Source organism: Physeter macrocephalus, unplaced genomic scaffold (assembly GCF_002837175.3).
Source record: "Physeter macrocephalus isolate SW-GA unplaced genomic scaffold, ASM283717v5 random_146, whole genome shotgun sequence".
In the NCBI taxonomy this organism is placed as follows: domain Eukaryota; kingdom Metazoa; phylum Chordata; class Mammalia; order Artiodactyla; family Physeteridae; genus Physeter; species Physeter macrocephalus.
In genome coordinates, this window is record NW_021145432.1 from 57,433 (window position 1) to 79,458 (window position 22,026).

Genomic DNA, 22,026 nt, shown 5'->3' on the forward strand with positions numbered 1-22,026 from the left:
CGGGGGAGGGGGGAGAGAAAGAGAACAGTCAGTGACGCGCACGGCCCCCTCCCCCACCCCGCCGCGCTTTCCGCCCACCCCCGGCCGCCCCACAGCCACCCGAGCAGGGCACCCGAACCACTCAGGCTGAACTTTACTTCCACGCTCCCGGGGGCAGCCCGGAAGCCGGCTCCCCGGCTGAAGCCCCCCAGACGAGAGGGAGCGGCGCCCCCGAGGGCAGGTCGGTGCCGGCGTGGGGAGGGGAGAAGCCGCTGGACGGAGCCGGGCGTGACGGGGGAAGGGGTCCGAGTGGCCGCGGCGCGGGGGGGCCGGGGGAGGCGGCCGGCGGCGAGGCGCTCGGGGACACAAGGTCACTGGGGGGTGGGGGGGCGCCTCCCTGCGCCTGGGGAGGGGCCAGTCCCCAGACAGGGTAGCTCTCCAAAGGCTGTCCTCTGGGACAACTCGGGTTCTCCGGAGGAGCCGCGGGGACGAGGGGGCGTGGAGGCTCGGCGCTCCAGGGGGCTGGAGGCAGGGGCGTGGGGGGCCGGAGCTCCCACCGGGCAGGGGGCCGGGCCACGTGTCCCGGGGGGCAAGTGAGCAAAGGGCGAGGGGGGCGCCGGGCATTGTGGGAGGCCAAGCCCGAGGTGGGAGTCGCGGGGAGCGAGACTCGGGCCGGACGAGGGCGGGGGCTGGGCGCCCTGCAGGAAAGGGAGAGGCAGGGTCGGCTCCCCAGGCAGGGGGCGGTCCGCGGGTCCGGGGACGCCCGAGGGGCGGCTGGGTGGAGGGAGGACCCTCGAGGCTGGTCGGGCTGAGAGGGGTTGTCTCTCTGTGAACCCCGCGTTCTCCTCACCCCAGAGCCGCCGCAGGTCGCGCTGGGTCCGGCCCGGTGTCACTCCCGCTCCGGCTCCTCCTTGCCGCGGCCGAAGGGGGGAAAATGGCTCCGGCTCCAGCGTCGCCTCTTAAAGGGCCCGAAACACCGGCCGGGAAATCCCACCGCACAGGCCCCGCCCCCCCACGGACAGCCCATAATAACCTCAACCAACTCCAACCCCCCCCTCCACTACCGCCACCCTCCTCCCTAGGTCTCCCGGGCAACCCCCGCCCCCTCGTCGCTCCGGCAACCATTGACCACGCCCCCTCGAGCGCGCGCGCGCGTGTCACCCGGGCAACCACCCACCCCCTGGCCATCCCATAATACACACGGACACCACCACCACCACCACCACCACCAACACCACCACCACCACCACCACCACCACCACCACCCCACGCACACATATTCCATACACATATATGCCAGGGCTGTTGACATCTCATGATATTGCCGACCTTTTGCAACTAACCCTTTACCCCCCCAGACATCCCATAATAGCCATCCTTTGCCAACTTCTTCACTCTTGGCCCTAATGCTAACATCCCATAATAATTCGTCACCTCTCCCTCCCCATGGCCATCCCATAATAAGCACCCCTCCCAGCCATTCAGCCTCACATCCCATAATACTCAATCCCCATCCCCCACAGACATCCCATAATAACCACTGTTCATCCACCCCCAGTTTGATATCCCATAATAGGCAGAAACTCACCCCCCACACACAACGGACGGACACTTCGGCCTCCTCCCACACACATCCCGTAATAATCAGTCTCCCACCTTCTATACTGACATCCCATAATAACCAACCCCCTGGCGCTGCCCTCGGCCCCTGCAGGCTAGATCCTCACAACACGACCCCCAAGCTTCACACATTCATTCTAAGTCCACAGCCGGTAATAACCACTCCTCCCCTATCAGAGATATCCCATAATGATCAAGAGCCCTACTGTCACCCCACAGAGGGACAACTAATCTCCTTTCCTCTAACACTGGAAAGATATCCCATAATTTTACTCCCCCACCCACACCCTGACATCCCATAATAATTGCAAAGAACCCGTGGTCAACCAGACATACCATAATACTCCCAGCACAACCCAGAGTCACATCCCATAATGCTTCATCTCCACTCCACCACCCCTCTACCTTTCCAGCCAGGCATCCCATAATATTCATACTCATACCTCCCCTGTCTCCAAGGCTGTCAGTCTATTCTAACACCCACACCAGCCAGGATGAAACAAGGCTACCCACATTGCCCTCTCCCCCACCCCAACTTGTACACACCTTCATCCCTTAATGAGCCAAAGCAGTGTCCTGGCACAAAGCCTCTTGATGTCTAAGATGGACCCTAGCTTCCCTCATCCATCATTTCCAGACACGCAGGAACTGAGAGTCAACCTAGGGCCCCACCCAATCCCACCAAAATCCAGGTGTTCTCCAGACACTTACCTCCAGTTGAGTTTTGAGTAAGACCAACCAAATACCATACTGGCCAGATGAGCCATTCACATAAAGTTTAGTTCACCCCAAAGCATCCCATAATAATTACAAACTCCCACCTAAAGATTATTTCTCGACATTCCAGCAGTCCTCTTCCCACACCGCCTCCCCAGGTCAAGTGGTCTATTCTCACCCCTAGGCCATTCCTATGGATGGGCACCCCACCATGGTGTGAACTGAGGATCCCGCTATATACACACAGAGATCCAAGAACTGCTCTCCGTCCGCTCACTGCTACTCATGCTTACGCAACAGATGTTGACGGAGTACCTAGCAAGGCACAAAGCTGGGCACCATGGGGAGTGCCTCCCTTCAAGAAGCATAAACAACCAAACTCCAAGATGAGATAGAATGTCTGGTGTCAACGGAAAACTGAGTGCTATTTCCTAACTTTCTGTTACAGAGAATAAAACAAATCCCAACTGATCTTAGGAGAGATCAGATCCCAGTAGAAGTTCTCAGCGGTCCTTCTAGAGCCCGGAAGGTATTTCAAAAGGATTTACAATATAGATGGATGGTCAAGATAATCTCCTATCTGCTCCCTACACACTAAGGGATTTTGATTGGAAAGCAATGTTCATCCATCCAGCGTTTCTAATACTGAAATCCTATAATATCATCATGTGCTTCCTTCTTGAGAGACTCATCAGCATGCCAGAATTGTCATCCTCATGCTTGAACACCAAGTTCTGCTTACCCTCAATGCCCCATGTTTCTTATTTATATCCTTTCTCATTTTATATCTTGAAATCTCATAATACTTCCAACTGCCCCCATCCTCATCTTGTTGAGGTCCCATTCTCCACCTGAAAAAAAACCCTCATCTTTGTATAACGTTCACCATCTTCCCCTCCTGTGTACAAGTCAACATCCCAGAATGCCTTCTTCATTTATTATGCCACAGGGTAGCCTGTCAACACATACCACCCCCTTCCCTAACTGCACCTACCCTGCAGCCACACTGGGGACCCAGCCCAAGAAAGTCAGAGCCCAATCTTAAAATCTTTTGGCCCTAAGAGAACCTAAGTCTATAGCCTGTCACTTTTCCCTCTTCCTGATCCCCAGAGAACCAGGTCCTGGGTGAAAACCAATATCCCAGCGCCACTTCCTTGCTGCCACCGCCCCAGACCCCAAAGTCAGATAATATCTTCCTCTGCTTTTCGCACAAGTCCAAGACCCTTGGTGGTAGGACAGGTTGAAGAGAAACCGGAACTTCCTCCTAGGAGAGGCCCTTCCTGACCAGAAGTGAGTGGGACAAACCTCACCTCATCTCTGCATTGCCCTTCTAATCTCACTTCCCTAGAGAAAGGGCCTGGCCAGATGACTCTCCCTCCTCTGGGGACCTCAGGACTGGAGAACTGGCCAGGAGAGATGAATTCAGGAGAGGCAAGAGCTTGCTTCGGGAAATCACTATCCCTATACTTCCAAGCAGACCACCAGTGATGCTGATAAGGCTTTCCCCCAGCTCCCACCTGACTTAACTCCCTGGACCACCCTTTCGACGTATCCATTGTGGCACACAGGCTGTTTCCCCCATTCTGCAAGGCTGCCTAGTCTTCTCATTAAATTCTCTTGACATCAAGATTGGGCCCCATTCATTTGTGCAACCCCTCCCCCATGCTTATTCTGAGTACTAAGAGGAAAACTTGTACTCCTTACCTGGGAGAGAGGAGGCAGCTCTTTCATTAAGATACCATAATGTGGGTAGACCTCCTTTCAAGAAGTTTCTCATTCGTGTATGAACTGCCAGGTACTTAGTACGCCCTCCTCCTTCCCCATTTCTCTAGGGGATCCAGCCTGCCTCCGGGGCTCAAATTCCCTTCTGTAATGTCTCCATCTGCCCCATACCCTCTTCTTCCCATATATATACCACGTTACTACAGTGACTCATAATATAAACCAGGAAGAGAGTTTTGTAACTGGGTAGTCACAGCCTCTTGCCTGTGATTACAAACATGGTCCCTTTTGTCCACCACAGCCCCTCTGCCCCATCCCCGCAGGTTGTACCCACTTATCCCCCGGCTCCTCTTACTCCCCACCTCTCCATGATACCACCACAGGGAGAAGGTTAAAAGTCCCTTCCTCTCTTCTTGAGTTCCAGAGGGCTAGGATGTGTGTGTTTGTGTTTCGCTTTTGTGGTCCTAACGCTTCTGTGCTCCGCCTCCATACCCTAGCCCCATGCTACCCTCCCAGATAAATTATAAATAAACCACCAGCATGACTGGCGCACAGAGACTAAGGGTGGGATAATCTCCTGATTAATGCACCCAGGGGGACAGCCTCTCTAGCTGGTTACCTTAGAGTTCTGCTTCCGTCCCGTGGTACAGAAGAACCTGGAATAACAGAGCGGGCTGTCCATGGAGTTTTCAGCACATGCTCTATAGCTTTTCTCTCTACATCTCTGTTCTGTGAGTCCCAGAAACTCTGCTCATAAGACATCTAAGGGACTAGGGTTCCCCTGCTCTGCCAGAAAAGGGGGTTTGGGAAGGCAACATAGGACACAAAAGCCACAGTGACAGTGCACTCTGATAGCTAGACAGGATGCAGGTGGTGCAGGACTGGGAGGCACCACCCAGGCATGTGTCCTGCAGGAGCCGACACAGTCTCAGCTCCTTGGGTGTGACTGCAAGGTGGCAGAGCTCCCCTGGCCTGACCCCTACCTGAGCTACAGTCCCAAGGCTCAAACCCAGGAAGGCAGGGAGGGAGGGGAGTACTTGGTGCTGTGGTCACCCAAGAGCACTACTCCCTCGTGTGTCACCCAGCCAGAACCCAGGCCTCCTCACTGCATGCCTGGACTCAGCGACCCCGTAGCTCACAAACTGTTTAGGGACCCAGGTGTCCAGGGCTCAGATCCGGCTAGCTCTAGCCTGCCCCCGGGGGCCTCTTCAAACAGCTGTCACTGAAGAACCTCTCCAGCCAGTCACTCTTGCCAGGCCTCAGGTCTGGCTCCAGGGCTCACCCCACCCTCCCCAGCTTCTTCCCTCCCTCTTCCTTCCTTTCCTTCCCCATCCCCCTTCCCCAGAGCTTCACCTACCCAGGACAGCCCCACCCAGCTGCGCTGGGCACATCCCATAATAATCCTTCTCCTTGCTAGCCCCCACCCCCCCCCCAAAAAAGAGAGGCGGCCATCCCATAATAGCCACCCACAAGAGACATTCCGCGGTGACCGCCCCCTCCCTGCAGAGCTGCCGGAGCAGCCATCCCATAATAACTGGCCGCCTGTTTTACTGGTTACGGCTGTGGAGGGAGCTGGAGAGGAAATGGAGGGGAGGGGGAAGGGGAGGAGGATCGAGGGCCCCCACTTTGGGGAAGGGAGGGAGAAGGGGAAGGAGAGTGACCCACGGGGATGGGGAGCCAAGGGGACGCCGGACAGGTGGGAGGTGTGGTCCACTGGCCACCACATCCCCGCTTTGGGACCTTCTCCCCATCCCCAGGGGCTTCCTTTCCCCCTCAGCCCCCGTGAGGTGGCTGCTAATTAGGCGGGATGCCTAGGATGGGTTGAGGTGCCCACAGAGCGAGTGGTGGGGGGGTGGATTTCAGGTGTTCTCCTTGGGCCATTTGCGAAAGAAGGCAGACCTCAGAGAGGATGGCAAGAGAGTAAGGGGTGGGGGTGGGGGGGGCGGTGGGAGAAGAGCGCCTCAGGCCCTCCCCATTCTGCACCACCATCCCATAATAATCCCCCAGCCCCTCTCCCCCTCCCACACACGACATCCCATAATATCTTCTGGAGAAGCAGTCCCCGCAGTAGGTACAAAGAGCTATCCCATAATATGCTCCCCCACCCCCACTCGCCACCCCCCCAACTTGGCCCCCCCCTCGGTCACATGCAGCCGGTGCCATCCCCCGCTGCTCCCCCCTCTGGCCACCGAAGGCCTTGCCAGCCCATAATACTCTTGCCTCTGGTCGCAGGAGGCCTCCAGCCCATAATATTCCCTTCCACCACCACCCCCCCCTTCCCGCCCCGCACCCCTTCCTCCCGCCTCCAGTTGGAGCCGGGCCTCACCAGCCCATAATATTCCCCTGTCTCCTAAGGCTGTTCCAGCCCATAATACTCTCCCTGTCTCCTAAGGCCTCTCCATCCCATAATACTGCCAGACGCCTGACCTGTGGGCCAAACCCCAGCCCGTTCCACACATCGAGGCTGTGTCAGCGCCGCCGGTCTCACTGCCTGTCCCTCCCTCCTCCCTCCCCGGCGCTCTCCCTCCCAGGCTGTCTCCCGCCCTCCGGCCCTGGGCCCCTCTCCCGGCCCCACCCTGTGCCTGCCTGGGCCCTCACTTCCCCTCCAGCCTCCTCTTTTGCCCTCTCTCCCTTGCTTGGTTCTTCACCCCATGCCCCCTCTCCTCTCCCTTTCAGGCACTCTCCCACCCACTCTTCCGTCTGTGGGGTGGACAGCAAGGCCGGTGGGGAGAGAGTGCCCCCAGAGGGCGACAGGCCCGTCACTGCCCCTGCCTCCTTGACCAAGCACCATGGCAGCTGGCCCAGCCTGCCTTGCTCACCCAGCCCCGGCCCTGGTTCTGACTGCCGGCAGAACTCTGTCTGGGTGAGGATTCACCTGGAACCCTTGCTGTCTTCCAGAAACACTCCCGCTGAGCAACACAAGCAGACTTTACTAGCAGCATCTTCTCCCCATACCCTGGTTGGAAAGAGAGATCCACCTTGTGGGATGTCTCTCAGGTGCCTTTCAAGGGTGACCTCATTGACCCTCACTACAACCCAATAAGTAGATATTAGGATCCCCATTTCACAGAAGAGAAAACGGAGGCTCAGAGAGGTTAAATAGCTTCTAAGGTCACATTGCCAAGAAGTGACAGAGCTGAAATTAGTACCCAGGTTTGTTTGATTGCGAAGTTCTGAGAGCCTTCGGGATTCCCCAAGCCCCTGGGAGAAACTTCACTTTTCAGTGTTTTCAGGGCTCCTCTGGAAAAGATAGCATGGTGACAGTTCCCCAGCCTCCCTTGTCTCCAGGGTCTCCTGAAAGAAGGGAGAAGGAAGGCTCCATGTGAGATCAACCTCCCCCTCCCCATTTCTTCCAGGGGACCCCGAGTGGCAACCCCACAGGGATTTCCCTCAGGATGGTCCAGGACTAACAAGCATCTCTTCCCTTTTAGGATCCCTAACCTTTGCCTTGGTTCTCCTGAATTTGTTGTATCTCAAGACCAATGATTGTTAATCTTCCTCCAACTACTCTCACTGCATGGAAGGACCATTCTACAGAGGAGACAGACCTTGAGGAGAACCAAGGGGAAGCGTCCTCTTCGGTTTAGTTGGTGGACAATCAGGAGTGCTGTCTTGGAGATGTTGGGTACATCCCAGCTGCGGGAGGGGAGTCATGGCCAAGTGCCTGAAGGCTGAGCCATCTTGCCTTGGGTGCCACCCATGAGCCACTCCCTTCTGAGCCCTCGATGCCGTGTGTTTTAGGACCCACCACCGTTGGAACGATGAATGAGCCCAGTTCTCAGCGCTCACACAGCCACACCGGGAAGGGGCAGGTAGGTATGCTGTAGGGTGCGTGGGGTAGGGGCGGGGAGGAAAAACTGCACGAGGTGGACAGAGACACAGTAGACTCAAGGTGAGAGAGTGGTGGCCTACATGAGGAGGGAAGGAGAGGAAAGAAAACCAGGGAGCGGTGGGTGTAAGGGAACCAGGGATGAGAAGGTGGGCAGTAAAGGAAGGGGAGATACTGTAGGGTGTCCTGCAAAGAGTAGGAGTTCCGGAGTCTAACAGATACTGTGCCACTTCCTGCTTGTGTGACCTTAGACCTCAGCTTCTCCGGGGTGTTTCATCTGTAAAATGGAGATAATCATCATTCCTAACTCAGAAGGTTATTGTAATAATAAAATAAAATAATTCATTTTAAGCACTAAATTGAGGTCTTGGCATAGCAAGTATTTTTACAATTTGTTAACGCTCTTCTTCCAGCATCTAAGATTTTATCCTTTTCCTCCTTGGGATTTTCCTAAGCCTCAAAGGGGTAAGTAACTCCAGAGCACAGGGTGAGGGCTCTGGATTTCCCACATCTCGCCCCCCTCATACTGGCCACCCAGTAGTTGGGGGATCCTGTGAAAATGGCAGGCAGTGGCTACAGGCTTCCTTAAACTTCCTGTTAGCATTAGCTTCTGTTCATTCCTCCTCTGCCTGCAACATCTCCTGAATCTATTCTTTTTTTAAAAAAAATATTTATTTATTTGGTTGCATGGGGTCTTAGTTGTGGCAGGCAGTCTCCATAGTTGCAGCATGTGGGCTCCTTAGTTGCAGAACATGGGCTCCTCAGTTGCGGCACGTGAGCTCTTAGTTGCGGCATGCACGTGGGATCTAGTTCCCTGAGCAGGGATCGAACGCGGGCTCCCAGCATTGGGAGCGCAGAGTCTTATCCACTGTGCCACCTGGGAAGTCCCATCCTAAATCTACTCTTGCCTCTCTTGTCTTCAGGATGGAAACCCTTCGGATATACTGAATGTGGGGAAACAGTCCACCAGAGCTTAAACAGAGGCGATTCCACACTGGAGAAAACTCATTTCCATCTGCCTCCACAGGCCGCGAGCACACTTCTCCTAGACCAGCTCCCTCACCAGTCTTTATTTCCCCTTAGACTCTCCACACCTCGTTTCCCTACAGCTTATCCCACTCAGTGTGTCAGCGTGGGCAAAATCTCACTGAAGAACCTCCAGAGGGGCTTCCCTGGTGGCGCAGTCGTTAAGAATCCACGTGCCAATGCAGGGGACATGGGTTTGAGCCCTGGTCCGGGAAGCCCTCACATGCCGCGGAGCAACTAAGCCCCTGCGCCACAACTACTGAGCCCGCGTGCCACAACTACTGAAGCCCGCGCACCTAGAGCCCGTGCTCCGCAACGAAAGAAGCCACCGCAATGAAGAGTAGCCCCCGCTCGCCACAACTAGAGAAAGCACGCACGCAGCAATGAAGACCCAATGCAGCCAAAAATAATAAATAAAATAAATATATTTTTTTAAAACTTAAAAAAGAAAAGAACCTCCAGAGACGGCCCACTGCCCGCCAAATTAACGGCCAGCGCCTTACCTTGCATTCTTTCATCTTCCATCTTGAATGATAATTATTGTTGACTTGTTCTGTGGTCCCCACTAGATAGTAAACTACTTCACAGCAAGATTCAACTGTTCATTACAGCAGTAATTAACACAACATTGTAATTCAACTATACTTCAATAAAAAATAAATTTAAAAAAAGATTCAACTGTTCATCATTCAACAGATATTTATTAAGTACTTCTTTTATGCCAGGCGCTGTTCTAGATGCTGGGGATACATCAGAGAACGGACCAAGCAAAAATCCCTGCCCCCAGGGAGCTTACATTCTACTTGGGGGGTGAGGGGGGGGGACAGAAAATAAACTATAAAAGTTATAATAAATAAATAAGTAAATTATATAGTATGTTAGAAGAAACTTGCTATGTGAGTTTTAATTACTTCGGAATTCATTCACATTATCTTCATATAAAAATACTCAAGTAATTTTAAAAAATTGTGTTCTGTTCAGTTTGGATAGGGCAAAGTCCTGAGACTTTGGACGGTGATGACGTTTGGAGCTCCCAGGGCTGGAAGGGCATGGGTCCTGAACCCTAAGGATGGAGCAAGATGGAGCAGGTGCTAACCATCAAGCCCCCTCTAGAGCAGCAGGAGATGAGGGCTCTAACCCGCCAGATGGAGGAAAGCCCGACTTCACGGCTATCACTGAGGAATTTGGGTCAGTTCTCCGGTTTGGCCACCAGGGGTCATTTTACCCTTGTAAATCACCATCTGGAGCGATCACGTAAAGACACACAAAAGGCTTAGTCCGAACTAAAACACACAGAGACACACCCGGGTAAACTCTGACACTGTCACACACACACACACACACACACACACGCACATACACAGAAACATACAGCATTGAGAGACATAGGGACAGAAATGCATGTCGGACGTGTGCATGGCACCAACTCCCTCACGAATCTCACCAATGTCAGGGTCTCAAGATGTCACAGTGCCAACTCCGCCATTCCTCCCAGCCCCGACTCCGCTAAAGAGGAAAAACAGTAGGTGGCCTGTAAACCAGACTTCCATCTCCTTACCTCCAGCTTTGCCAAGGGCAGTCAGCTTACTCCTGTCCTCCCGTCCATCGCACTCTTACTTTCCCATAAACTTCTTGCCTGGCTCTGGCACAGTTCCCTTTTCCCTGCCCAGAGAAGCCCTCCACCTCCTCCTGAGTATTTGTGCAACTAGTTCCAGCCCCACCTCCCGCTGCAGCTCCAGGAAGCCCCAGGTTCACTGGGTGTGCAACTCCGACCCCGCCCCGCCCCGCAAGAAAACCCCAAGCCTTACGGACTACAATTAGCAATTGATTTGCTGAGCATTGCCCTCTCCTTGCAGCGATAAAAACAATGTACGTAATGGCCTGGGAAGACTTTACACACGACTCTAATACTTCAGTACAGGTATGGCTCTCCAAGTGTGATCTGGGGATGGATTCTTTGAGGAAGTCCACGAGATCAAAACCGTTTTCATAATACTACTACTAAGATGTCATTTGTCCTTTTCACTCATTGTCTCACGAGTAGACGGTGGAGTTTTCCAGAGGCTTCATGAAGTGTGATGACACTTGCTCCCATAGCTATTGGAATGTGTGTTTGGGTATCTCTGTTTTAAAAAACTTACTATTTTTGATTTCTAATATGCTCATGTATCAAAAGAACAACGTATAAGCAAACTCTCTTTGGAATTCTCCATTTTTAAGAGCGTAAAACGGTCTGAGACCCCCAAATTGGAGAACGACTACTTTGGTACAGAGAATGTTCTCCTTATTCTAGACGAAGCAGCAGAGACACACACACACGGTGGTGGTGGGAGGATTTAGAATCTAGAATGGAGGAGCTTTTGAAAGGGTGGGTGAGGTGGAAGGGGAAGGCAGGACCTAGAAAGAGGAACAGTGACCAGGAACTTGGAGGAAAACCCCCTCTGCCCCCACCCACCCACGCTGGGCGTCAGATCTCAACTGTTAAAAGTCACTAGACAAGAAGGCAACCAATTCAGCCGGCATCCAATACGCTTCTGCATTACGCCTCAGTGCTGGGCAGGCGGAGCCCAGGTGGAAAGGGGAGTGGGTGGCGTCCACGGCCCGAAGACCGCTGTGGTCGGTCTAAACGCGGGACACCCATCTTCTGCTCCAGCTACCAGCCATGGGCCGCGTTTCATGCCCCGCCGAGGGCATTTCATCCAGTCTCCCGCCTCTGCACGGGCAGGCTCACGGCAGCACTTCCTAGGTACTAAGGAAGGGGTCCTGCGCTCGCCATCACCACCTAGTTAAAGACATTTGCAGCCGCGCCCTTCCTTCCCCGGGCCCCTGCCCCTCACACTTTGTCCCCTTCTGCATCTGTGAGCTGGAGCTGCCGCTCAGAAGCCCAAGTGCCCAACCCACCGCCCTCCTGTGCACACCCTGCGCGTCTGCGAGCGCGAGGGGCGCGGGGGTGGGGTGAGGGGACCGCGCTCGGGCACGACGTGCGTTCAGAGGCACGAGTCCTCGGGGCACCGGGTGAAGGAGCCCCGGGGGCCGGAGGGCCGGAGCAGCCCCTGGCTGGCGGCGGCCAGCACGGTGGCGTGGGAGGTCTCAGCGGGCGGTTCGGCGAGTGCCCCCCGAGCCCCGTTGGCGGCCGAGATCCTGGCCCGGAGCGGAGAGCTCAGGCCGCGCAGGGTGTTGCGGAAACCCTCGGCGCTGAAGTAGTACACCAGCGGGTCGAGCACGCAGTTGGCGCCGGCCAGCAGCACCATGACCATCAGAGCCCCGCGCACCCGGCTGCGCGCCGCCGGGCCGGCCAGCACCACGTGGCCGCGCAGCAGCCCGTACACGGCCAGCGTGGCGTTGTAGGGCACGAAGCACAGCAGGAAGATGACCAGGCTGGCCAGCAGGAGGCGCACCGTCTTCCGCCGCCGCCGGCTCCGCGTGGCGTCGGGCCGCGCCAGCGTGCAGAAGACGCGGGCCGAAGAGCAGACCACGGCTGCCAGGGGCAGCAGGAATCCCAGCGCCTCGGCCAGCAGCAGCAGCGGCAGCAGCCTGCCCTTCCACAGCTCGTCGCTGAAGTTCTCGAAGCACAGGCGCACCCGGCGGCCGCCGCGGGCGCAGGGTGAGGGCCGGTGCGCCAGGACGGTGGGCACGGCGAACAGCAGGATGAGCGCCCACACGCCCAGGCAGAGCAGCCGCGCCACGCGGGGCCGCCGCAGGTGGCGCAGCCGCAGCGGGTGCACGATGGCGGCGTAGCGGTCCACGTTGATGAGGGTCAGGAAGATGCAGCTGCCGTACATGTTCATCTGGAAGACGGCGCCCGCCAGCTGGCACAGCAGGTCCGAGAAGGGCCAGTAGTGCTGCGCATAGTAGGAGAGGCGCAAGGGCAGCGAGAGGGTGAAGAGGAGGTCGCTGGCCGCCAGGTTGCACATGTACACGCTCACCACCGAGTGCACGCGCAGCGCGCGCAGGAAGACCCAGAGGGCCAGCGCGTTGAGGGGGAGCCCTGCCGCCAGCACCAGGCTGTACACCACCAAGTGCAGGTGGTGGATGGGCTGGTGGTCCGGGCACCTGAGATCAGAGTCGTTGGCCGAGGAGTTGGCCAGCATCGTGCCAAAGGGCGAGGAGGAACTAGGCCGGGGGCATCAGGGGGCGCGCCCGCCTGCTGGCTTCGCGTTCATCTCCAGGCTCCAGGGCGGGGGCCTGGAGGCTGCACAGAGTCCCAGAGCGAGCGGGGGCCGGGCATAGGCTTGCGGGCTGTGGCTGCAGGGCCGACAGCTGTGGAGGATCAGATGCCTTTGGTCAGAGCGTCATCGGCCGCAGTGGAGACCTGGCATAGGAGGCAAGCCGGAAGTCAAGACTGTGCAAGGAAGGGCTGAAGACACAAATGTCACATAGCTGAACCTGCTGGCCTCTTGGGCCTTTTCTCAGCCTCACATCTTTCCTCCACCGTCCTTCTGGCCAGAACAGCTTTCTGCAGCCTGCTCTATGGCACAGTGCTAAATGCCCGGGCTCTAGAGTCAGGCCTGCCTAGGTTTAAATCTGGGCTTTTGTCCTCAGAAAAGTGACTTAATCTCTATGCCCCTCATTTTCCTTACCTGGGAAAAAAAAAAAAAAAAGAAAGGAGAGGGTCCCCTACTTCACGAGGTCGTTAGATTCAACGAGATGATATATTTAAAGTGCTTTGCTTACTGTTATTATCTACTAATATCTCTCCCTTGCTTCCTTTCTTTCTTCTACAAATGCTTACCAGGGTTTTATTTTTTTAATTATTATTACTCTTGTCATTTTGGCCTCGCGGCATGCGGGATGTGAAATCTTAGTTCCCCGACCAGGGATCTAGCCTGTGCACCCTGGAGTGGAAGCCCGGAGTCTTAACCACTGGACCACGAGGGAAGTCCGTACAAATGCTTACTGGGACTTTAGAAGGTTCCAGGCATGTTCACAGCAGTGGACAAAACAAAGGCCTTGCCCCCACCTATGTTCCCGTCCATTGAAGGGAGACAGATCATAAAGTCCATGTGAAAAGGTATTATGTCAGGTGGTGAGAAGTGCTGTGGAGCCCCTCCCTTGGCACCAGCCCGTTCCGCTGACTCCCCATTATGTAAAGAATAAAGTTCAAACTCCCAAGTACAGGACAAAATCCCAGCCTCATCTCCACGATTGCTCCTGGGCTGGGTTTGTGGTCAGAGCGACCTGGTTCGGCTGGATTGTTTGACCTCTCTAAGTGTCCTCATCTGTAAAATGGGGACGGTAATATAATGGGGGTCCCTTAGGCCAGGGGTCACCAACCCCCGGGCCACACAGCAGGACGTGAGCGGGCGAAGCTTCGTCTGTATTTACAGCCGCTCCCCATCACGCACATTACCACCTGAGCTCTGCCTCCTGTCTGCATTTTGGTGAGTTGTATAATTATTTCATTACATATTACAGTGTATTAATAATAGAAATAAAATGCACAATAAATGTAATGCTCTTGAATCATCCTGAAACCATCCCCCCACCCCGTCCGTGGAAAAATCGTCCTCCACGAAACCAGTCCCTGGTGCCAAAAAGGTTGGGGACCGCTGCCGTAGGCTGATCGCACACACCAGCACAGGCCTTCCAGGCAGGGGACGGCCCCGTGGGTTGAACTTTTCCAGGCGCTCGCCTGGAGAGTCTGACTCGGGTGCTTCCTAGTTGGGATTCCGTGATGGGGGCAGATGATGGTTTCGTCCTAAGGGCTCGAAGGGGGCCCAGAGAGGGTGGCGGCGAGACAAGGAAGTACCGTGTGTGCTGATGAGGCTACTGGAGAGGGCAGACCACAGCCGCTGCCGTCCCCAGGCAAGAGCTGTCAGAGGAAGGATGTGGTCAGAGGCGGAGGAGTTAGAAGACAGGACTTGCTTGGTCTTAGGATTCCACCTTCCTTAATGCCATGAGGCCACAGCAACCACCCCTGCGTTGCGACCCCCAGGTGCCATCTATTTTGTGTGTTGTAAAATATACATAAATTTAAAATTACCATTTTAACCACCTTTAAGAGTACAATTCAGTGACATTAAGTACAGTCGCAATGTTGTGTAACCATCGCCACTATTTCCAGAACTTTTTCATCATCCCAAACAACAACTCTATACCCATTACCCAATAACTGCCCATCCCCCCTCCCTCCAGCCCCTGGCAACCTCTATTCTACTTTGTGTCTCTATGAATTTACCTATTCTAGACACCTCATCTGAGTGGAATCATATATCTGTCCCTTTGTGTCTGGCTTATTTCACTTAGCGTAAAGTTTTCAAGGTCCATCCATGCGGTAGTTTGTATCAGAATTACAGTCTTTTTGTGGCTGAATAATATATTCCTATATATATATACACCACATTTTGTTCTCCCATTCATCTGTTGATGGTTACTTGGGTTTTTCCATCTTTTGACTATTGGGAATAATGCTAATGAACATGGGCGTCCATGGGCCATCTTAGGGACAGAAGTTACCCGGAGACCCTGAGCGATTATCCCAAGATATGGAACATACTCCCTTCAAAGGGAACCACTTAAATCCTTACACGGAACCAAGTTGTAAACATGACTATAACAAGTTTTATAGGGTTTTTTTGTTCGTTTGTTTGTTCTTCCCAACCATGACTCTGACTCCAGCAGTTTAAGACTTGTAAGAAGCATAGTACAACAGTTGAAGGGAATAAGGAAACACTTTCTCTGCAAAATACCAATTTCATCAATGGAAATAATGCTAGATGGGTCTTAAACGTGCTGAAAAGCAAGTAACGCCAGGCTCTCTTCCTGAAACGTGCCCACCTCCCATGCTCCTTTGCTCCAGTCATGCCAAACTGGTGATAATTCTGCACATACCTTACATCTTCAGGGCTCTGTCTGTGCACTTGCTGTTTCTGCAGTTGGGAATGCCCTTTCTCCCATTCTCCAGCTGGCAAACTCAATCATTTCTCAGGACCCCGTGATGCCTTTCCTGACTCCCTCCCTTCCTACCAGGCGAGTCCCCTCACTGGAACTTTCCCAGCACTTTGGCCAGAGGTCAGCTGTTCCCACCCGTGCTATAATTGGCTGTTCTTGGTCTGCCTCTCCCGCCCACCTGGGAGCTCCTTGAGGGAGGCCCCGGGAACTGTGACTTATTCATCTCTGTAGCCCCAGCCCTCCCTCCATAATTGTTGGGTCAAAAATAATAGCTGCCATTTACTGATCACTCACCATCTCCCAGGGTGTTTTACACGCACAAGCTCTAATCCTGCCAACAGCCCTTTGAGGTAGAGGCTTCTCCTGATTTTTACTCAAGAGCTCAGTCAGTGAGGAGTGAAGTCAGGACTGAAATCCCGGACATCCGGGCTCCAAAGTCCAGGCTGCTTCCAGCAAGAGTGGGTGGGTGGGTGTGAGGCTGGATGCCGCGCAGAGCACCTCACTTTTATAGCTGCCTATATCAAATCTGTGCCCATAGGTGAATCGTTTTACTTCCTCCTTTGTCCAGTTGAAACATATACTTTTTAATAACCCACTTCCTTCTTTCTCCCACTTCAGACACTGGCAACACAGACTCATCTCTCTTTCACACACACACAAATATGCCCTTCTCGATGATTTCCCCTTACCTACAGCAACAGTTTGCTGCTTTGAACTCCTTAGGTCATGACGTGTTTTTGTCCCATTTCCCCAGCCAGACAGTAGGGTCCTGGGGTGCAGACCACGCCTTCCACAGCTTTCTTCCCAAGCTCACTCACACTTCAGTCTCTCTACCTGGCAGGCCCTTGTGATATTCCTTGGCTGCCTTTCAGGAAATCTGCCCCCTCCCCCATGTCCGCCCAGCCTGTGATCCTGTTATAATATCCCTGGCATCAGTCCGACCACTTCTTATCACTCTCCCGACTATCTTGTCCGCACGTATAACTCAGAGAAGGGCATGTCCCTTTTGAAAGGCTCGTTTGGAAACAGCTTGCATTAAGACTTCAATAACAGTTTACAGCTACAATCACAGGAACATTTTATCATTCTTAAGCATTACTTGGAGCATCCATAGCTCCTTCCTTGCAACTAGGAGGCACATCCTGGACACTGAAGGAGTGAATTGATCATTATTTTCCAAGAATCCCAAGTCCTGCGTCAACAAAGTTGCAACGTTAAAGAGACCAAAATGTATTAGGTGAGCTGCTACTAAAAGGTAGAGAGTTAGGAATCCTTCAGGAAAGCAGATGGCGATGCTCTCGCCTTACTCCGTTCCAAAGCAGAGAAGCCCTTGAGTTTATTTGTCACAAAGCCACCCCTTTAGGGGCTTCCCTGCTGGCGCAGTGGTTGAGAGTCCGCCTGCCGATGCAGGAGACGCGGGTTCGTGCCCCGGTCCGGGAGGATCCCACATGCCGCGGAGCGGCTGGGCCCGTGAGCCGTGGCCGCTGCGCGTCCGGAGCCTGTGCTCCGCAACGGGAGAGGCCACGGCAGTGAGGGCCCCGCGTCCCGAAAAAAAAAAAAAAAAAAAAAAAAAGCCACCCCTTTCCAACAGACTCACACAGAATGGCCCAAGCTGTTGAGAGCTGCCAGGCCCCTGCCCTGGTCCCCACCCGATCCGCTTGCTTCCCGAGGCCTCCCCATCAGTGGGGCTGAATGGGCACAGTGCCAGGCCAGATGGCAAAGGTGGGAAAAACTGCCAAAAAGGAGGCAAACGAGAAGTGGAAGGAGGGCTCTAGATGTGGGGGAGGAGCGGCGTGGCGCTCTCCTCAATCCTCCTTGAGCAAGAGGTCAGGTTGGGGGGCGCGGGAGACGTAAAGCAAAGAGGCAGCAGGTGCCCCAGAAAAGCAGAGACACTGGGATTTCATTTCACCAGGGGGAAGGGGGACGTGGAGGCCCACGCAGGCTCCGTAACCTCAGCACGCCCGGAGGTCATGTGAGCACACCACTACGCACACACACACACACACACACACACAGAGGCGCGTGCAAGGCCACACGCAGGTAAGGGTACACTGAGGGATGTGCACACGAGATCCCTAGTAACATACGAATCAACGTGTATCCACAGCCTGTGACACACGTGTGCACGCGTGGAGGCACAGACAGCCGAGCCAGGGGAGGAAAGCAGACACCGTCCCCGCCTAGGGACATTATCCTTAGCCGGACAGACAGACGGGCAGCTTGAGGAGCTCACACACGCATGCAGATGTGCACAAACAGATATCGGCCCCAAGGCACTGGGAGGCAAAGAGAGGCCCTGGGGGTGGCCCCGCCCACATCCCAGCCCCCCACACCACGCACCCGCCAGATGGTGCGCGGCCACCTTCCTGCACGCTGCTTCTCTGCCTTTCAGCTTCCCACCTGCACAGCCAGGGCCCAGGTTCCTCATGTCCTCGGGGCCTCTGGGACCTGTCCCATTGCTCTCTGAGCTGGGCTGGGTACTACTCTTTGCTGAGATAAGTCAGAGGGGCAGGGCTATTTTCTGCCCTGGCAGGAAGTGAGAATGGAGGATAAAAGCGGCCAGGAGGCTAGATCATGATCTTTCTCTTCCTCTCCTCCACACAGCCGGCCCGTGGTGTCCCCCCTCCGGCGCCAGACCAGGGATGCAGAGGGGAGCGGAACGGAAAGGGGTGGGTGATCTGGGACAGTGGCGGGGGCGGGGAGGGGAGAGAGGCACCCCGTCTCTGTACAGCTTCCTCCTGTCTGCCACCCTCTCCACGTGCTTCCCGCCCCCCTACTCCCCACCTCCTCTCCGCAGGAATCCACGTCCTTCAGAAGTTCGGGAAGTGGGAATGTCAGTCCTCCTCATCCTCCTTGCCCCAGAAGACCAGCTCTGGAATAGCTCCCACCTTCTTTGAGGTCCTGGTGGCCCGGCGCCAGGGAGCGTGTCCACCCTCCCCCTCCTCCCCCGCACGGCGCGCGCTGCCACCTGCGACCTGCGTGCTGCTGGCGGAGCCCACTTCCTCTGCCGCTACACCCCGGCAGCCGCGGGAAGATGCACCCTCTACCCACAGACACTCATAATTGTGAAGACCTCTTAACGCCTGTAGGTTCAGACTCCCCAGACAGATCCAAACTGTGCTGAGCCTTCAGCGGAAGCTTCAGGAAGTCTAAAGGCTTTGCGAAAAGCTCTGTCCCAGGGCTGCTCTGGGTACACATGAATCCTGCCCGTCAGCTTGTCCTGGGTCTGGGGAGCCTGTGGGGTGGTCACCGGGCTGAGGGGACGGCTTCCTCCTGCCCTCGGGTTCCTCCCCGCCGCCGGGCATCCTATCTTCTCTCCATCCTCCTTCCTCCCTGATCCCGCCCGCTCTGCTTTCTCCAGCCCAGATTCCTGCTCCGGCCTCTCCCCACCCTTCCCCACCTGAGCCTCTCTTCCCGCCTTTCCAGAACCATCCCTGGGTATTCTCATGCCTCCCGACATTTTTTCTAGGAAAAGGCAGAAAGCAGAGGCGACCTACGTCTCCATAATTAAGTCTCCCCAGTGCATGGCTGTCACCTCGCCACCTGCAGACATTTCTCCACCCTGCTGTCAAGAGCTGAAAAAAAACAGGAAACACAGTCCCAGTCGAGACCCAGATGGGCTCAAGCCTCCCTCCGCAGCCCTGTGCTCTGGGTGGTCCTTGCTCTGGGAGCTGGCTGGGTCCCGCTGCCTCAGAGAAACCTCCTGGAGCCTTTGGCTTCACGGACCTCACCCTGACCTCGGGCAGCACTGAGTGTGCTCCACACGTAGCCCTCACGCCTCTGCTGCCCCCTTCCCCGCGGGCCCGGGCATGCAAGGCCTCCGTGCTGCAGGGCTACCCGCTGGGGGCATCAGACAGAGGCACGGCCGGGCTCTGGGATCTCTGGGTGGCCAGGAGGTGAGGCTCACGGGTCGAATAAGTTTCTGCTTCCTCCCCAAGCCTTGCTTCCATCTCCCCTTCGGCGACAACTTCAGCTCATCCTGAAGGGACTGGAGATGTGACCTGATGGGAGGGCCCCTTCCCGTCAGAGAGGCCCCCATAGACCCAGGGAACAGGTGGGCAGCTGCCCTCAGTGGCGTGACACAGAGGTATTAGCAGGCCTCACCCCCTCCAATATCACCCCCCCGGCCTCACGGTCAGTATCTGAAATTTTACCCACTTCATGACACCCGTGGGCCACATTCGACCGTAGCTGTAGGAACATGGGAGACAGCTGGTCTAATCCTCTATTTTTTTTCTTCTTTTTTTTAAACTAATTTTACCAACACTTTATTTTTTATCTTTTATATATACATGTTTTTGGCTGAGCTGCACAGCATGCAGGATCCTAGTTCCCCAACCAGGGATCAAACCCGCACCCCCCACTGCAGTGGAAGCAAGGAGTCTTAACCACTGGACCGCCAGGGAAGTCCCTAATCTTCTTATAAAGAAAAAGCCCTGGGTGAAGGCAGGATCTCTCTAAGGCGCCACTAGAACACTTTGGTTAGCCGGGCAGGACAACTGTGAGGGCAGATCTGTGCCTTGAACCCGCTTGTGGAGTTTAATCAGATCAGTTCCTTGTCACCAGCAGAGGCCCAGCCCTGGGGTGAGAGGGTCAGGGGTTGTCTTATCTGAGCGTGGGAAAGGGCTGGAAACCATCCCCAGAGGGCCCTCCCTCCTCAGTGGCCTGGGATCTGGGGTTCAGCGTGACAGCGGGGAGCCTAACGGGGGAAGGGGCAGACGCAGCGCCCCCGGACATACAGGCCCCAGGGTACGTTGGTGCTTCAGGCCTAGGGCTGTCATCCTCTTGTCTGAGGTCTGCCTGCCCGAGGCCGTCTCTCTGAACTCTTTATTCAAAAAGGTTTCCCAGGACCCAGGGCCCCCTCTCACCTCCATCCCCACCCATGTCTCCCGTTTCTAAAGAAGGGGTGCTGCCCCACGTGCCCCTGTGAGGTTCAACCGCACCTGGGACGCCCCCATACCTGCGCTCGCCACTGTGGCTCAGCCGCTGCTCCCAGCCGGCTTCTGCCTGCTCTGGGCCGGGCTGGGCTGGTGGGACTTGTCCTCGGTGGGTGGGACACACGCACCTCAGCGGATCTCGGGCAGATCCCAGCTCCCCGCACGCACCCAACCCCGAGTGGGCAGGGAGAGAGAGAGAGAGGAGGAAGCAGTGCCCTCGGTGGCCTCCACGGGCTGGCCAGAGAAGAAACCCCAGCAGATCAGGGCACTTCATGCAGCCCCGACTCTCTCCCACTAATGCCCCCCACCCAACCACCCACCCAGGGCTCACACACTCCCTGCAGTTTCCGGGAAGCCTAACTGGCACACCCACCCACAGATGCCAGATGACTAACCCCCAGCCTCCCGCTGTCCTCGGCAGTTCCCCCCGGCTCTCTCTCTTGGGTTCCCGCAGGTGGTTTCGTTCTTGCCACGTGTGGTTTATACCTCGCTCTGTGTGGGGGGCGGCAGATGGGGAGGGGGAGCAGGGCTCAGATGACAGCCCCTCGTCGCTGAACCCTGGGCTGAGCGCCTTGTTTTCTGGATCAATAGGGCCGGGCGGGTTGTCTACGCTCAGTACTCGAAAACAAGCTTTGAGCGGTAGGTGAAAAAGGACAGGGTGGTCGAACGAGTGTGGGAAACACTAAGTCGACCAGGTTTCTCTCTTTCAGGGCTTCTCGGAGCCTTCGACATGCCTTTAAAAGGTTGACTGCGTGTTGGTAATCAAAGCTGGGTGAAGCGTGCATGGGAGTGCATTACACTATTCTCTACGTGTGCACGTTTGAGCTTTTCCATAATAAATGTTTTCTTTTCTTTTTTTTTTTTTTTTTGCGGTACGCGGGCCTCTCACTGCTGTGGCCTCTCCCGCTGTGGAGCACAGGCTCTGGACGCGCAGGCTCAGCGGCCACGGCTCACGGGCCCAGCCGCTCCGCGGCACGTGGGATCTTCCCGTACCGGGGCACGAACCCGCGCCCCTGCATCGGCAGGCGGACCCCCAACCACTGCGCCACCGGGGAAGCCCATAAATGTTTTCTTTTAAATGCTGTATAGTTCCCCACGCGTGTGTCCCCCGAACACGTTTTGGGAGATCCCAGGTTATTAAAGGCCGATGCTTCGAGATGCAGCTCCTCCCCACATTCCCACATTCAGGCTATCGGGCCCATGACTGGACGTCTCAGCAAAGGTTTCCTGAGCTCCAGCCCGGTTGTCTCCTTCCTCCTATGAAGAGCAAGCTCTACCCTACTGTCTGGGATGGGTCCCCCTGGA

At 55.5% G+C, this 22,026-nt stretch overlaps 2 protein-coding genes and 1 long non-coding RNA gene across 10 annotated transcripts in view; 1 reads left to right on the forward strand and 2 right to left on the reverse strand.

The window, feature by feature from the left end:
• Positions 1-1,005, reverse strand: part of CHD4 (chromodomain helicase DNA binding protein 4) — a 30,501-nt gene extending 29,496 nt beyond the window's left edge. For 4 of the 5 annotated variants that reach the window (XM_055082492.1, XM_055082491.1, XM_007103688.4 and 1 more), the window contains exon 1: positions 830-973. The gene's annotated coding sequence lies outside the window, so the exon portion shown is untranslated. Of the gene's footprint in view, positions 1-829 lie in introns of all 5 variants that reach the window. The other variant, XM_028484221.2, reaches the window with a different exon arrangement.
• LOC102973433 (uncharacterized) lies at positions 4-9,494 on the forward strand. 4 transcript variants are annotated; one of them, XR_002892561.3, is made up of 6 exons: positions 4-220; positions 2,501-2,845; positions 7,470-7,663; positions 7,780-7,850; positions 8,281-8,332; positions 8,791-9,494. It is a non-coding gene; the product is annotated as an uncharacterized lncRNA (long non-coding RNA). The 4 variants fall into 4 exon arrangements; XR_002892563.3 differs by having other exon boundaries at positions 2,765-2,845; XR_008616562.1 differs by lacking the exon at positions 8,281-8,332.
• Positions 9,495-11,880: 2,386 nt separating this feature from the next.
• Positions 11,881-12,984, reverse strand: LPAR5 (lysophosphatidic acid receptor 5). The gene has a single exon (XM_007103725.1). It carries the CDS (start codon positions 12,982-12,984, stop codon positions 11,881-11,883), a length of 1,104 nt encoding a protein of 367 aa, XP_007103787.1.
• Between the last annotated feature and the right edge of the window lie 9,042 nt (positions 12,985-22,026).

Coding starts and splice junctions, on each gene's coding strand:
- LPAR5 (XM_007103725.1), bottom strand. CDS start 12,984: ATGCTGGCCAACTCCTCGGCCAACGACTCTGATCTCAGGTGCCCGGAC.